General features: G+C 44.9%; 2 protein-coding genes across 2 annotated transcripts in view; one reads left to right on the top strand and one right to left on the bottom strand.

Annotated features, from left to right (window-relative positions):
* The window catches only part of LOC107120354 (pulmonary surfactant-associated protein B-like), a 4,563-nt gene extending 2,201 nt beyond the window's left edge, over positions 1 to 2,362 (top strand). The window contains exons 3-5 of the mRNA XM_015423035.1: positions 231 to 311; positions 989 to 1,096; positions 1,854 to 2,362. Coding sequence (XP_015278521.1) covers positions 231 to 311; positions 989 to 1,096; positions 1,854 to 1,889 — 225 coding nt within the window. The 3' untranslated portion in view covers positions 1,890 to 2,362. The remainder of the gene's footprint in view (positions 1 to 230; positions 312 to 988; positions 1,097 to 1,853) is intronic.
* A 918-nt stretch (positions 2,363 to 3,280) lies between these two features.
* Positions 3,281 to 16,521, bottom strand: USP39 (ubiquitin specific peptidase 39). The gene is made up of 13 exons (XM_015423020.1): positions 16,286 to 16,521; positions 14,901 to 14,970; positions 14,403 to 14,497; positions 13,223 to 13,359; positions 11,695 to 11,847; positions 9,678 to 9,903; positions 9,314 to 9,391; positions 7,754 to 7,821; positions 6,706 to 6,894; positions 5,816 to 5,958; positions 4,649 to 4,784; positions 4,189 to 4,275; positions 3,281 to 3,694 (listed from the first exon to the last, which is right to left on the bottom strand). The coding sequence occupies exons 1-13, from the start codon at positions 16,497 to 16,499 to the stop codon at positions 3,644 to 3,646; spliced, it is 1,647 nt and encodes a 548-aa protein (XP_015278506.1). The 5' UTR covers positions 16,500 to 16,521; the 3' UTR covers positions 3,281 to 3,643.
* Between the last annotated feature and the right edge of the window lie 551 nt (positions 16,522 to 17,072).

A 17,072-nucleotide genomic window follows, 5' to 3' on the forward strand; every position in this document is an offset into this window, starting at 1 on the left:
GGAAAGAGATGGATATAGGGTTGGATGCAGTCAGCTTTTCCGCTCAATCTCACCCAATTCCTCTCCATACAACAACCCCTCTCCCACAAGGCTTTTGTACATGATGCAGGTTCTGTGATTCTCAGGGCAGCATAAGAGGTTGAAGACCACCTCCTCCTGTTTTCACTAGCAGAAAAGATGGTTTAATCCAACCCTTATTATGCTAAAGTTACTCCCTTATTCTTTTGCAGTGCAAAAGCTTTGTCCACCAGTACCAGTCAAAGTGGGCCATCCTGCTTGCAAAACCATGGAGCTCCAAGACGACATGCCAGGTATGCCAGGCCTGTTCACAACAGATGGCATCCTTCCAATACTTCTGCCTATCTGTAAATCCAGCTCTGATACTAGTGGAGATCACAACACAGAGTCTGCAAAGCATCCAGAGTTTTCTTAAGTGTATTTAAGTAGCAACAAGGAGTTCAGTGGGCAGGTGCAGGCACACAGTGTGGAATTTATCTGAGTAAAACCAGCTCTGTTGAGCTTGGCTGTTTCCTTAAATCAGTTCTCAGCAGACTTTGTACCAACAAACCTCATTCAGTCCCACTCTCTACTCCATTTACGGCATTTGTTCACTGACTTTCTCTATTAAGCATTCAAGGAAATGGGTAAGCCAAGTCAGGAAAAGGTCAGTTACAAAAGCCCTCAACTGATTTGCAAAACAATCCACGCAGAAGAGTAAAGCGCTGAGTAAATGCTGCTAGGACTCTTCCATTATGCTCACGTAGATCTCAGCCCCTAGGGATTATCAGCAACCAGCGGAAAGAGGGAACACTGCAAGCTGTTAACCACAAAAGGTCACCTAATAGGTCATGGACACCCTGGAGTGGTGTGACTTGGCTTAGGAAGGCAGTTCCAGTCTACAAGGCAACAGGACTATTATTTCTGCTAAGGCACGGGATTCCACTGACTTCTCTTCCTCCTGTTTGTTCTTTCTGATCCTTGCTAACAGGAACTGGGTGCCTGTGTGGCTGAGGGGGGACTGTTTCCAGGAGATGCAGCATGTGCCCGGGGCCCTACTTACTGGTGCTCCAGTTTGAGTGCTGCTGAGCAATGCAAGGTAAGAACTACGTTTGCTTTGTAGGCAAGCAGTGTCTTAAAACAGTTGTGGCAAAGGCAAAACCACCACTGGCTGCCAAGATCATGAGGCACATGGCAGTTAAACTCATAGCCTGATCCTAGCAGGGCAGGCCCAGCTCAGGCTCTGTGGACACCATGCCTCTCACCTCTCTTCCCTCTAAAGTTTGTGTTTCATGTTTCTGTGACTTGATATTTTTTTTGTCATTACTCACTCCCCACCATGAGCCTGATGGTTGATGGGCAGCAGAGAAATCATTATAATAAAATATTCCCCGCCTAGAAATGCTGCTAAAGAGATCAGGGGAACAGCTGGTGTGCCATAGCAGTTAAGTGTCAGACTATGCTGAAACAAGTGGGTTCAAACCTCTGCTGAACTGTGGAAGCTCAGTGGGTGACCCTGGGTTTATTGCAATCTTTCAGCATAGCCTACCTTACAAGGTGTTGTTGTGGGAATAAAGTAGAGGGAGAATGATGCAATAAACCACTTCGGGTCTCAGTGTGTAGAAAAGTGAAATATAAAAATAGGGCTGGGCCTACAGGGCACATGAAGCCTGTTAAAAGAACCATTTCTCACAAGTGAATGAATTTCAGCAGGCTTGGCTATTGATCTTTGAATGGCCACAGTGCAAAAGCCAAGCTAGAAGTGGACAAGTACTAGAAGTATCTCCATAGATTGTAGCCCCCATCACCCTTTTGAGCTAGGATCTAATTTCTCCCACTTTCTCATACTCTCCTAGGCTGTGCAACACTGCCAGGCTCACGTGTGGCTGTAGCCAGATAAGAATCCAGACACCATCGGGTGCTGGGACATGCTCCTGACCTCTGACCAAGTCACTAGGTTTCTTCCTGCTTATTGATCATTGATGGGAGGCAGAATGTAAGAGGTCTGTGTACTCTTGAATATTAAAACTCATCTCAACAAGGTACTGCACTGACTCTTGTCCTTGAACTGTAAATGAGAACCGCATACTACGAAGGAACTGCTTCTCTCTTCGTGCTCAGAGATTATGGCATGAGGGATACTGAGCAGCAAATAAGGCTGGATGATGAGACTGCTCACAGTGGGAAGAGAGGAAGGAAGGAAGCGGGGGAAGAGTGAAAATAAGCAGGGGCAGGAAGTTCTGGGGAAGCTGTAGGAAAAAAGCAAGGGCTATATAATGGGGCCGGATCCCATTTTAATTCCCTGCATTCAACTTCCCCCCCTTCCCCTGCTGCATGAAACACCCCTAAAGTGCCACTCCTGGGGGGCAGGGGACCCCCCCTCAGAAGCAGCATAAAGGGGGAGGGTGTCACACCAGAGGGACAAGCAGCAAAAATCACCTCTCCCCTTGCACATGAGAACATTTTCCATGGGATCAAACCCAATATCATCCTACATCTCAGCACGGTAAAGCTTTTCTTTTAAGGTAACCCCTTGCCCCCCAAAAATCTGGACAGCTGCCCTCTCAATACTGGCATAACTTCAAAGCAAGGTGAGAGCCATTCTACCACCACTCCAAAGGGGGGGAGGGGGGAATCCTTGAAGGGCTCCTCATACAAAGAAGAATGGCATGACTTGGCTTGGAGAACAAAGATATAATTCAGGGAGCCTAGGAATTCAAAGCAGTTCTCCATTAGGAATATTCTAGCTTTGATTTCCCACATTGTGTGGGGAGCTGGATTAGATGGCCTGTTAGGCTCTTTTGCTGAAAAACCAGGCTATGCCTGAACACCAACACAAAAGGGCTGGGTACCCACTAGTTACATCAAGAAATGCATGCCTAGACCCTCCTTCCATTAGGGGCTGCTTGAGGAAAAGGGAAGAGACACACACTGCCTTCACAGCTGTTATCGCCTGGAGGACCACCTCTGCTGCAGCAGCTCATTCACAAGTGAAAACGATCCAGTCTTAGGATGTTAAATAGTCCTCTGCTGCAGCAGCTCATTCACAAGTGAAAACGATGTTAAATAGCTGTGGCTAGCAATACTGCTCCTGCTAGTTCATATGTTAGAGCTTGTAGGTTGGCCCACTCATGGACTTAAAGCAGAAATAGCTAAATCAATTGGAACTATCTAGTCCACAACATTCCTACGCAATTTCCAGAAAAATCAATTGTTTTAAAGACAGGCAATGTAAAAAAACATGTACATTTAATGCACAGACACAGAAATAACCAGCACAGCACACAGGAAAGGTCCTCGCCAGTCAGCCAGCTTCCAGGGTGGTGCCAGAACAGATGTCTTCCCCAGGCAGGCCAACAAGATGGTGAAATGTGTGCAGTAAGCCATGTCCAAAGGCTGTGACCTCTTCTCTCTCACCCCGTGTTCCAACCCTACAGAGGCACCAAGGAGCCAAGAGGTGGGCTGAGGAAGGGACACAACCAGCAACTAGAGGCTTCTAAAAGAGGTAAGCCCACCCTGCCCAGTTGCTGGCACTGGCAGCAGCTTAACTGAACGATCCAAGTTTAGACTCCTCAATCTCAGCAGAGGAAATGATGAGCCCCGGCATTCTGCCTTCTTCATCCTCCAGTGGCTCTCACTTGCTGCTTCAAGCTCCTTGCTGGTTGGTCTCCTCTTCATTATCTCTTCTCTTCCAGATCTACAGAAATAAACCAAACCTTATTCTAGTTTGGTGGCAGATTCTGAACCCACAGCAGCCCTCTTTGGCTGTATGCAAAACTGCACTAACACAGCAATCCTAAAAACACTTTCCTGGAGTAATCTCCACTGAATAGGATTCTCAGCAGACCTGTTTAGGATTACTCTATAAATCTCCCAATTGAAATGATATGACATGCAGATCAAATTCAGACTATTTGCTTAGTTTGTACACCGTATCCCAACAGCAATGTTTTCAAGGGCTGAACAGAATTTGGGTGGTGGGAAGCATACACACAGAGGGAAATGACAGGTACACACAGAGGGAAATGACAGGTGTGTATTGAGTTATCAGCTACCCTGGTATCCTGGCCGTTCTCTGAAACCCAAGGCCAAGCATCCCTGCCTCTCAACACAAAGAGGTCTGCAGTTGTTTTCAGTCAGTGCTTCAAGCAGGGGAACCACTTCTGCCTGTAGACTGGTCCCGGCTCTCACCTGAATGTAAGCCTCGGAGAGTGTGATCATCTGGGGGAGAATGTCCGTCACCTGCAAGTCTTGCAGCTCATACCACTTGCCTGTGCCCTGTCAAAGCCATAACACAAGGGATGAGGGTAAGATGTGGGCGAGCAAGGCTATGTGTGTGCCAGGAAAACAATAAGGCACAAGTGGTCACTCTGTCTGGACTGGAGATTTGGATCCTGAGTCCGGACATAGCAGCAGTACTTCATTACAAAGGCCAAGGTGTGGAATGGCCTTAAAAAAGTAGCTGAGGGCCACTGAATGGGGCTAGGAAACAAAAAGGAGGTGAACTGCTTTGAGGGCAGAGTGCTCATGCACACAATGTGGTTATACTGCCAGGAACACTGCAATCCCTCTGGGAAAACAGGAACTGGAACTGCTAGGAGCACTACCTCTGATTGCAGGAGGAATTAAAAGCAAGCTTGAGCCAACTCACATGGTGCAGCACATGGATCCTGTATGCTCCTTCAGCTGGCTTCCCATCATGCACTATGTTTGCAATGAGGTCATAGGTTGTGTTCTTATGCACAGCCTGTACTTCCTCAGAGAGGTATTCCCGGAGATCCACATTCCTGCAGCAGAAAAAGAAGAAACCATCAGGGCTCTGCTTTACCTGCTCTGCAACTATAAAACACTGCAGCTTTGCTTCTCACACAGAGAATACCATAAATCTGCACCTTTGGTAAGCCTCCCCTCCGGTGAGTGCCCCTACCCTATATACATAGGGTTTGTGCATCACAACAACCCTGTTCTGGCTGTGTTTCTGCAGGAGGCAGCAACAGCAGCAAGGTGTTGCGAGTACCACCTCCAGAATCCCCATGCACAGAATCTTAAAACACTTTGAATACCACTCCTGGTGGCAGCTTGGGGGTGTTGGGCAAGGAAAGGAGGAACTATTATCTGGGCTTCTTTCAGAGGTCTCAGCATCAGGGAGGGAAAGAAACCATCTTCAGAGGAGTCACTGGCAGCTACAGACTTTGATTTGGCTAGTAATCCAAATCAAGTTGGTGGACTGACTCACTCTTACCAAGATCCTTCGGCAGAGCTCTCCTTTCTAACTACAGGTACTCAAAAAAGCATGCCACACCCAAAAGTCAAAACTGCTAGCCACTACAGGCACCAGCAAAGCACTGACCAACTATTAGGAAAGGCTGGAGAATGGAAGACCAGCCAACCCCAGCTGCTAATCCTTACTGCTAAGGTCATTTGCCTCCATCATGCGAGAATCTTTATACCACTGCCGGAAATTATCAGGTGATATAGACACTGTGCATGTCGAAGGACAAGACCAGCCTCAATTTATAACCCATGGGATTTCTGAAGAGTACTTAAAGAGAGATCAGTCTTAAGATCCATGTCAATGTAACCCTTTGACTAGCTAGATTTTATTTTCGCATTTCTGACTTGAACTCTTGAAATTAACTAGAAGCTAATCAGCAAATGCCTTCAGAGGTGACACTAACATGAAGCCTCCACCCATCTAAGTCACCCAAAAAGCAACTTCAAAATTATCATCAGCCTCAAGGTTTATGACTCAGACTCCAAGTTCAGGAAAAGTCCACTCCAACAAAGCCACATCATGTGGCAACATGGTGCTACCTACGTGATGGGGAAGTTGACAATGGTTGGGTTCTTCTCCACGAAAAAATTGTTCTTGGTGAACCTCTTGATGCAGAAGATGAGGTAAGGAGGCAGCTTGGTGAGCTGGAAGCGCTTCAGGAAATTCTCCTTGTAGGTTTTATATTCCTGAAGAAAGCAATTTTTGCAGGTATACTGTCACCACACACACTCGCACAACTGACCTAGCCCCTCTCTCAGCCCCTTTTAGACAGAGATGAGCTAACCATGCTTAGGTGCAGAATAAAGCCCTCGGTTTGTCAAAAGAAATGCACAGAAGAACCATCACAAGAGGAGCACGCTTACTCATTTTACAACATTAATGTGGGGTCAGACCTCATTCTACATAATGGAGTATGAGGAAAATAACTGTTCTTTTTGTTCTGTGGGTAGAGGTACATGAAGTATCACTGGGTGCACATCTTATGGAAGGCCACAAAGTAGCCATAGGAAGCAAAAAGCACTAGTGTGCCAAAACAGAGAAGCACATGGAAGGTTCTTACATGGTAGCCTGTGGTGCTGGCTTGGCATTGTCCCATTAGGTTACAAGGGGCTCCAGTGGCCAACACACAGTCAAGAGCACTGGGACAGCCTCCGCAGACCCTTGACAAGTCCCTATGGTTAGCCTTTGATCACTGCAAGACCACCAGCTGCAAAATCAATCTAAACTTTGGTTTTAAGAAAAAGTATATCGCTTTTAAATTCAGAATAGAGTTACTTCTGAATCTTTCGAAAATGCATGATAAGCAGCTAGTGGAACTTCCCAGTGGTGAGAGGGTGTGATGTTTGGGGTCAGTACAGTACCTTTTCATCCTCTACAAGTCTTCTTGGAAGAGACTAGAAAAGCAGAGGAGACTAAATGGGGGAGGGCCTTACCTTCTCTGTAATTCCATTGAACTTGGCCAGGATGTTGAAAAGTGGCACCTGGGGGATAATAAGCTGCTCCTTCTCATCCTTGTACAGGGGGGCTGTGGGGAGGTCCAGAGTCAGGTACATGAAGGTGGATTCCACCATTTTTTCCTGGTACTCATCATTCTGGAGCAGCTGCTCCTTCTCCTCTGCTGGCTGAGAGGGGGGGACAAAGCAACCACAATTAGCAGAGCTGGCCGATGCAGAAGGACAAGCCTGGGGGCAGACATATGGTTGCCCTGGCAGAGGGAAAGAAGATGGGCTGAGAATACAGAAGTTTACCCCCATGTCAACAGTGATTCTGGTCTGCCCCTTGCAGGATGGAGCCAAGTATAGAGAAAGAACATGGCTTCCTAAGTACACTGTGTGTTATGCTTGTAGTTCTCTCTTTTTAATGTTTTTTTCCCCTAGCCAAGATAGTTACAAAGAGAATTCTAAAAATATGGACTATAGGAACTCTTGAAAGACCTTTGTGGGACTTCTAATAATCAGACTCTGCTTTCTTCATAGGCAACTACTTTCCAAACAACTATTTATTTTACTTCACCCACAAAGGCATGGCTCAGTCAGTCAATTCACACAATCAGTAGAGCAAATTCTTAAGTATATGGCAGCTTATGTTCATTCCCTCATACCAGGAGTTAAGCATGAGGAGAAAACACTCACACATCCTTCATCTAGAAGCAGTCTCATGTATATATACACACCCCTAACAATAAAAACCCTTCAAGCTACACAAGCTACTTTGTGCTGGATTGTCCTTGGGATTCTGCAGGGAACTTTTCAATCCCTTCAGTGTAGTTCATGTGCTGTTTGTTATGAATCACTGCCACTGCAACACTAAATTCTAAAGTCAGAGGAAGGATTCCTATGCTTTGTGCATGGCTGACACTAATTAAACTTTACACTACAGCACGGAGGTGATTAACTCCCCTCTTACCTCCAAGACTCCTCCCATGTACTCCCCCCCCCCCATTTTTATGAGCAAGAACAAGCCCATTTGCAGAAAACTTGCCAGATCTGGGTGCGGCAATTTCTTGGTGAATATCCGCATGGAGCCCTGGAACACATCTGTCACGATGGCTGCAAATACAGGTAGTGGAGGAGGAAAGGTTACTGTTCATTCATTGCAACATATTTCTCCCTGCCCCTTGCCCCGCTTGATTAGTAGATTCCTTGCACAATAGGAATTGTCTAGGATCAACATTGTTGCTCGTTAAGATGCCAAGACTGTGTTCTGGGTGCAGCATCACAGATGATGGTATCATTGCACGGCTGTTATATCTTCCTGGGCTGCCCAGGAATGTATGCCCATCACTCCTCACCTAGAAATCCAAGACACAGTCCAAGATTTCTCCTGCTCTCAGAGAATATAAGTAATCCTGCCAAGCACTTCCTGCTTTTACATGAGCCACTTCTTTCTTTGGGCAGGTTTCATCTCTGCTGTCCCACAAGTCATTCAGTTTTGCCTTGCTCCTGTGTTCTCTCCAAGCAGCAAGAGCAGGCTGAGAGTCTTACAGTGCCATCCCAAGCAGAGCTGCAACCTTCTAAATCTATTGAAGCCAATGGTGCTTAAAAGGATGTAATTCTACTTGGGGTGGCACCGTAAGTAACACTGGGAGTACGGAGCAAGAGAGTAGGCCCCTTGATTGCCCTCAGCAGCCAGGCAGACAACAATGGTGAGGGGGAGCGAGATCCATGTTCTCAATACACTCTTCCCCTGGCATGTTTGGTGGCAATGTAATAATGTACAACTTTTTTGGAAGGATGTTCTCTCAGTTATTTACCAGATAACTAAATATAAAGTACCTTTAGATCCAAAGATTCTAATATTTAATATTTGGCCTCGTTTAGATATTACTCACGCTAAAAAAACCTCTGCGCAGCAGCAAGAATTACTTTAGCAAGGTTTTGGAAGAGCTCTAGCCCGGTTCCAATTAATAGTTGGATTTTGAAAGTTAGTGAACTTTGTATGTTAGATAAGATTACTGAATCTCTAAGACAAACGAGTAATGAAAGTTATCAGTCCAATTTTACATCAATGTGGTTTCAGTTTCTGGAGTATTTATCATATAAAGAAGACTGTTTCAACACTAAATGCAATTCTTGTATTGTAACAGTTGAGAAGTAGGAACCTATTACTGGCTGATTTTTTCTTCATTGTATTAGTTTTATTTTCTTTTTCTTGTAGTTTTAATTGTAATTGTAAAGTTCTGGATTTCTGATTTTCTTTTTCTTGTAACAAAAATGTAATATTACAGTTATTTTTTGACACAGTTATATTGTAAACTTGTTGAAAACATTTAATAAAAAATTATTTTTTAAAAAATACACTCTTCCCAAAGGTAGCCGTTGCTAAAAAAATCTCATCTCACATTTCCTAGGTAAACCAGAACCGGTTTATCTGCTGATCTTCCCCCAGGTAAAGGAGAACAACTCAGAGATGTTTATATGATCCTACTCAGCATCACTGAAGACACATACTTCAGAGAATGCTCAGTTTTATAACCCAGGTGCACAAACTAACACGACAGGAACTGGCCATGCCAACCCAACTCAGCAACCTCAGACTTACTTTTTTTCTTCTTCTTTGTCCCACCAAGAGCAGAGTGCAAGGCATTCAAGAACCAGGAAAGGAAGTCAACTCCATCACCTGGCAAACAGGGAAAGGATGGAGAGCATGAAAGGAGAAGGGCTGGGGGCTGTAGCATGACACAATGATGGCATTAGAGAGCCAGCTCTACAGTTGAAAATGAAACCTCCTCTTCATCAGACAGGTGATCATAGGTTTAAGCCCTAACAAAGGATGGGAGCAATGTACTCATCAGCACTACCGGCCTCCTCAGAAAGTAACTGGTCTGGTAATTAACATAATCTGCACACCTGAGCGCCCCCCCCCCAATCCCCAGACTGCTGATTTGACCTAAGCCCTGCCTCACCTTGCTTGGTGATCTGGAAGTTTTTCTTGCTGCAGAGAACCACCGCCTGCAGCATTTCGTGGGGAGAAACGTGAGCTTTGAAGTTCCGGGGATTCCACAGCTTCCTCATGAGCTCCCCAAACCTTTGGACCAGCAGAAACATGATGTCCCCAGGAGGGCGTTGGATGTTCTTATAGTTCTCCTCCTCCAAGAAATAATTCCGCAGGGGTGGGACATTAGATAGTGCCTAGGAATACATGTGAGAGGTCAGTGGCAAAGTATTCCCACTTCACTGTACAGCCCACTCGCCCTCAACTTGCTGGGCAGTATCACAGTTAAAGTGGATACAGTATAACCTAGTAAATTAATTTTAAAAGAACATCAGCATTACTGACTCCTTCAACAACCTTGCTCTAGTTAATTTTTTAGTTTAATAGCTACTAAGCAGTTTGGACAATGAAGTCCAATTTCCCAGGGGTCAACCCAAAAGAACAGGATCCAAACTCAAACTGGGTTACTCCTGCTGCCACCAGCACCTGGCAGGCTAGAGGAAAGATTTACATACAAAAGCCTCTGCCTCTAACCTGCTGATAGTCTTTTTCACAATAGTTTTGTATGTTATACCATTGTTTTATTTTGGATGGCACCTTGAGTAATTTGTCTGGAGAGGCAGCATTATTTTTTCCAAATAATTAAATCGGTAATTACTGGAGTTTGTCGGGCTGCCCTCTTGTTTGCTCTTCCCACAATCCAACTGGAATTTACCTAGCAGTAAACGTGAAGAGTAAAATCTGCCTGATTATTCCCACAATAAAGATGTAACCTGGTTATTTAGGAACAATTCCTCATTCAGCTAGAATGGTGAGTGGCTAGAGTAGGATCTGGGAGACCTAGGTATAAAGGCTCCATATGCAATGAGGCTTGCTGGTTACACTACCCACTCCGCAGAGGAAGGATGGGATAGAATACACTCCTAGACAGAACACTGGTTAAATTTTTACTATTATTGTTTCTAATGTCATGTTAGTGATCAACTTGTAATTTGTTTTTGCACCATTTTTGATGTGTCTCTATGGCTAATCACTAATTTTGATAAAGTAGGGGCTACCAGGCTATAGAGTCTTAACTAGAGAGGTAAGCATATTTCACTGCAGTCCACTGGGATTTACTCACAACCAAATGTGCCTAAAATAGTACTACATTGACTTTGCAATCATGTCAAGATTTCTGGGGTGTTGGAGGGAACAAAAACAGAAAAAAAGAGGGGGGGGGGGGGGGGGTAATGACAAGGAAGAAATAAAATGGGTTAGGAATGCAGTAACTAAGCAGCGGGTGGTGCTTCTGCTGAGCCCCTGGGGAAAAAGCCAGCAGCTGACATAAAGCCACAGACGGAGAGCAGCTGCCACTGGGAAATCTCACAATGGAGCCACAGTTTCTGCACAGCCTGAGGCCATGGTAGTTGTCTTCAGACAAGGAGAAGAAGACTCGCAAATGTAAGCAGGTTTGCACTCTGTCCTCCTGCAAGAATGCCTATTCTCAGGAGGAGGAGGAGGGTCCACCTGGCCTAGTGCCAAGACTGGAGCCCTCTCTCTCTGGAGCTGATTCTCTGGCAATCTGCATTCAGGGTGGGAGAGTCTCACTCTCTTCACCACCTGGACAGATGCAGTGGGGAAACTTCCTGGAGTGTATCAGAACTCCACCTCACAACTCAAAGAAAAGCTGAGAGGTGGCATTTTGACCACTCCCCACAGGAAGGAAACTTTTCCATGAATCCTATGAGGCTTACATTTCCCAATCACAAGCCTCAGCTAAGGCTAAACTGCCAGTCCCACCCAACCCAACCCTCCCACACAGCACAGCTTCCCACACCACTTGTTGTGCACCCATGCTCAAGCCACAAGTGGTCCTACAAGCAGCCTCTGGATAGCAGAATACATTTGCAACAATGCTTGATGTGTGGCTGAGCCTACCATGAAAGTGACTGTGGAACAGTCACAACCTATTGCACGTTGATTTCAATGCATTTCAAACACATTACCTGGAGTATCGCATTGGCATAGTCATTAGCTTTGATGTTGTTCAGTCCCACAATGCCAGGCAAGTATGTGGTACCATCGTAGGCCCGAGAAAGTTTGGCCTGCTTGTCCAGGTTGGCTATTTGCTGCTTCGTGAAGGTGGGCTTCAAAACATACTGCAGACAGGAAGGAGAGAGCACATCAGCTTGAAGCCAAATTCTTTGTTTTTGCTGAATGGTCAGTCTAACCCCTTCTTAATAAGAGCTTTGGCTCAGGAGTGGGGGGGGGGCTTTACACAGCAATGTGCCACTTTCTAAAGACAGATCAAGATGGGTAGCTATGTTAATCTGTCTGTAGCAGTAGAACAGAGCAAGAGTCCAGTAGCGGCTTAAAGACTAACCAAATTTGCGGCAGGATGAGTTTTCGTGAAGTGAGCAGTGACTCACGAAAGGTCATACCCTGCCATAAGTTCTGTTAGTCTTTAAGGTGCTATTGGACTCTTGCTCTTTTCTGCTGCTAACGACAAAGACCTATGTGTCTCCAAACTAAGATTTTCAAAGTGACAAAAAATAGCCAGGAAGCATCTTCCCTAAATTATTGTTCTGAAGGTATGTTCAAATACAAAACCAAACCTGATCCTGCTATTAACAAGAAAGGAGTCTGCATTGGTTGAGGAATGTAGGAGATAACGTTTGCATTTGTAACATTTTAAATTTTATTGTTATATTTATTTTTTCAAGAAAAAAAAAGAATTAGATGTATATCATGAGTTTATAATTTAGGACATGAAGCCTGCAAACCACTTTTACCTCTAACAAGAGACTTTATGGCTAGTCATCGCCACTTTGAAACCTGGAGATCTGCCCTCTGTCCTTTCTGTCAATCAGTGTTGTACATACTGGAACTACCATTGCCTTCAAAGACCTTTATATCAAGTGGCACCTAAGAATCTGAAGAATCTCTTGCTGCGATACTTCCCATCAATTGGCATTCCAGGAACTGATGCAGAAACATTTTTTTTTGCACACACTTGATCAACCAATGAGAATAATGGCTAGTAACAACTCTGTCTTTATAAATTCTGTGGGGGTTACAAATTTTAAAAAAAGCTCTGGAATTGAGGTTTTCTTTTTCCCTGTGTGTTTTTAAAATCCTATGTGATGGAAACTAAAACATTGGGGGGGGGTATGTATCGTAAGACCCTCTGCACCGCTTGCAGTGGAAGCTTCAGCGAGGAGTCATTAAGCCAATACTGGAAAACTTGTAATAAAATATTTCAACTCAGAGAGAGAGAGAGAGAGACAGACAGACAGACATTGCAAGGGAAGTAAGGAAAAGGCAAGCTCCTGTGACAGAACAGAAACTCTTCCTGACATATAATCCATAGAGGTAGCAACCAAACAAGTTTTAAGATAGCCCAGGAAAGCTTGCGTTTCAAAAAGGGAAAAGGCCAACAAATATAGCAGGGCTCACTAGACCATTATTGTGGGCAACATGTCTGCGGTGACCATGCTCATGTGTGAGCGCGCACACTCCATCAAGGTTACTTACCGTGATATCTTCAAGGGAAGAGTCGATGATTTCATAATTGTCTGGCAGGCAATAGAACTTCAAAGTGTGAAGGTTGAGAAAGACGTGGTGGCTGAACTGTACACTGTGAATGTATGCATGGGACTTCAAGCCTCGACCTACAGAGAAGGAAGAAGACGGGTAAACCAGGAGAGCGTCTTACAGTTGACTTCTGGCAGGTGAACTACTCTAGAAATCCTTGAAAATACAAAACTAGAATAAGAAAGGGGAGGTGGAGGCTTTAAAGATATCTCACAGCACTTAAGATGGAGGGGCATGTGTGTTACGGGAGGAGAAAAAGGACTGCAAGAAAGGCGAAGAGACAGAGTAATGAAAGGCAGCAGAACAAAACAGGCAGTGGGCTGCAAAGCCACAATGAGAACTGAAAACCGCTGAAGGAGAGAGGAACAAAAGTAGGACTGGAGCAGTGGACTAGTGACTAGGATCCTAAAGTGGTGTTCTATAGGCACAGCAGCTGCTCCTCTGATGGAACAGCTTTTCTGTCTATAGAGGAGGGCAGGGAAGGGAGATTCTGCCCTCCTGCTGCAGACTCCCAGTTTGCTCTGCTCCTCATGCTGCTCCTTAGGGTATGCTGACTTGAAGGAGCACAGATGCAGGAGACACAGGAGAGTGTAGTGAAAGGGGGAAGTTAACTTCCTTTAGTGCAACTCTGCTTGCACTGCTCAGGATCCAAGCCACGACTGGCAGAAAGCAGACATACAAGGGAGTCTGAGGACTAACGAGCCAAGTGAACATCAGGCACTACACCAGACAGGGCAATCCTGCCATAAGGATTCTACTGTAACTGCAACTGCAACATCCCCAACCCTAAAGGAGGGGGAAAGCTCCCAAAAAGGTTGTGCGAGGGGAATGAAGTTCACATACTGATTGGAACTAATGGGCCAGTTCTTGAGCTGCAGGCTCCCAGGAGCATCATTAAAAATTAACTGACACAGTAGCATGATGGTAACACCCCCCCCCCTTCAGAAGTTTGTTGTGAGCAAAAGAGATACACACAACATATTAAGCCTACATTGTCGAGACCCGTCCTTTGTTTTGCATGATACCCATAACTACTAAAAAGTATCATTTGATTCTAAGGTAGTACTGCCCAGTACACTCTCTTTTTGGACAGGAAAGCCTAGAACGAATGTAAACTCACCCTGGAAATATTTTCCACATACCAAACAGGCGTAGACATTAATATGCGAGAGTGAGATTGAACACAGCTTCTCAAAATCAAAGTCCAGAACACTCCTAGAAGAGCAGAATATTAAGTAATTAATCACCATGGGGCAGACAGATGCCTCAACACAACAGAACTCAGCAACATGTGTGGGATGAAGCCATCATTTCAAACCAGGCCATTCTCACATTGAGCACAGCATTTTGGGAGACTGCATTTGAAGCTCACCACATCAGTGTGTTAAGAATGATACAACTCTAAAAGAGTGGTGCACTTATCTAATTGTGCCACTCTTATAGGTATCTGGACCAAACACCATTACTACATCTAAATCCATGCATGCAAAGGAAAAGAAAAATTATTTCATAGGGTTCAGCTGCCTAATGTTTTCTGCCATAAACAGTGTACATTTTCAAGCCTAATGATTAATTTAATGCTCCCCACAATTACACACTATTTTCTCTATATACTGACTTGTTTATGGTGTCCAAGTATGGGCAGTGCCTGCTCCGCCGGTCCTCTGGGTCAAAGCGACCATATTTCACTGAAACAGGCAAGCAGAAAGGCAAGTGAGAAACATGCTTTAGGGCCTTCAGCACCAAAGAATAAACAAGCACACCAAAATATATGCATTCAGAAAAAGCCTCACAACAAAGTACTGTCCTATCCATAACAGGAGAAAACTATTTATTTATACATTTTCATGGGTGCTTTTCTAGCAGAATACTAAGTTGATGTACATAAAGAGCAACAGAGAAAAAGCCAATAAAATAAATGAAAAAGATACAGCAGCATAAAGGTCAACAGCAAAAACATTATCGCCTGCATTCCTCAGCCAATGCCATCTTCTAAGCTGAGGGCTAGTTATGACTTGTCAACTTCTGTTGAATGACATTTACAACTGCAACATCTGTTGGTATCTAAATATGGTCCTAGGGCATTTTATTATTTTTTTATTATTATTTTTTTACACTTATATCCCGCCCTCCCCAGTGGGCTCAGGGCAGCTAACAGAGACCAGATCATTAGTCTAGCCATAAATAAAAACATAATAAAAACATCACAACTAAGACTAAAGTGCTCTATCCAGTTACTAGTGTCCTAGATCCAAGATGGTATCCCCATGACTCGAGCTGGTATTCTCAGCGTACATATCCAGTGGCGACGGCCTTTCCGATGTAATTCCAAGTTCTTCCTAGAGCCCCGTCAATGCATCCATTCAGGTGTCTTGACGGTTATAATTCGTTTTTTATAGGCTTCTTGGTACCAAAATCACAAGGCAGTAGGGTTTGTCATCAGCTAATGATCTTTCCCCCAAAAAAGCTTCACACACTGTGTCATGAGTGCAACAACTCTTTTGATTCAGTGACAACCTAGACAGCAAATCAGTTGATACTCCTTTACATGGACTCAAATTCATGCTGCTGGCACTGAATAGCACTTTGAATGAATAAAGTGCTTTACAGTCTTTATTGTTTAGGCACACTATAACCTTGCAAGGTAGGCAAGTTGGCACTACAACTCCTACTTTACATATACAACAGCTGATCTTGGAAATATGATTTGCCCATGACACAACAAATCCACGGCACAGAAAACCTTAATAAATCGCCAAAGCCAGATCCTGAAAAGGCACCTGCACCTTTAGCGGACACATAAGAACCACATAAGAACCTGCTTCGAGTCTCGTTTTTGGTAGAGAGAAAAGTGGGTTTATGATTATTTTAATAAACAGAACCTTTGTCCCGTCCTTGTGTGAAACCCGTCCTGAACTAGCGGCCACCACATCTTGTAGCACAGGTAGCTCCACAAGATAACACAAACGAGTACACCCTTAACAGGCTGGTGGTTCAACCTACCGGTGGGTTCCTCATCCTCGTCCTCCTCTTCGGGCTCCCGCTTGATTCGGGGCTCGTCGTCGTCGGGCTCTCGCTTCACACGCACCTGGTCCCGACCCCCCAAGCTTCGAGATACGCCGCTCTGTATACCCGGCTCTTGCTTAATCCGGCTCGAAAGCGAGTTTCGCTGAGACAGCTCACGTGAACTCCGCTCCCGCTTCACCCGTACGGACATCTCTACGGAGACAGAACGACTATTTGCATATCTGCGCATGTCCAAAGCACCACCAGGCGCACCCGGAAATCATCACTTGGAAAGCGCCGGTTAATCCAACTGTAATCAACGGCATCAGAGGCTTTAAGACAGCGCATGCGAGTCGGAGGTCAACGTATGTGGAACCTGCGCGCGCATAATGTCTTTTTAAACGCTACCTGCACCCGCGGTCCCGATCTAGTGCATGTTTACTCAGAAGCAAGTCCCAGTCATTTCAGCAGAACTTACACCCAACTAAGTGTGCAAACAGTTGCAGCCAGTACTTGCTGTGTGTGCAAATGTAGCCTTTTATCAGAACAGCAGTTGCACCATTCAGCCGCTATTGGTGGTTATTTAGCCCCAAAATAGTAGCTGTACTATTGTAATTAATAATCTTGGTTTAAACGTGGTACTCTGGAGTGCAAAGCTCCCCAGGTGTGTGCTTTTGTCTCAGCCAGCGCCACGTTTAAAACAGGTCTAAACTGTTTCAAGGTCTGGAGGCCTCACTTCAAAAAGGATGTGGACAGAATGAAGCGGGGGCAGAGGAGAGAGGCC

Source organism: Gekko japonicus, unplaced genomic scaffold, assembly GCF_001447785.1.
Source record: "Gekko japonicus isolate JY-2015 unplaced genomic scaffold, Gekko_japonicus_V1.1 scaffold208, whole genome shotgun sequence".
NCBI lineage: Eukaryota > Metazoa > Chordata > Lepidosauria > Squamata > Gekkonidae > Gekko > Gekko japonicus.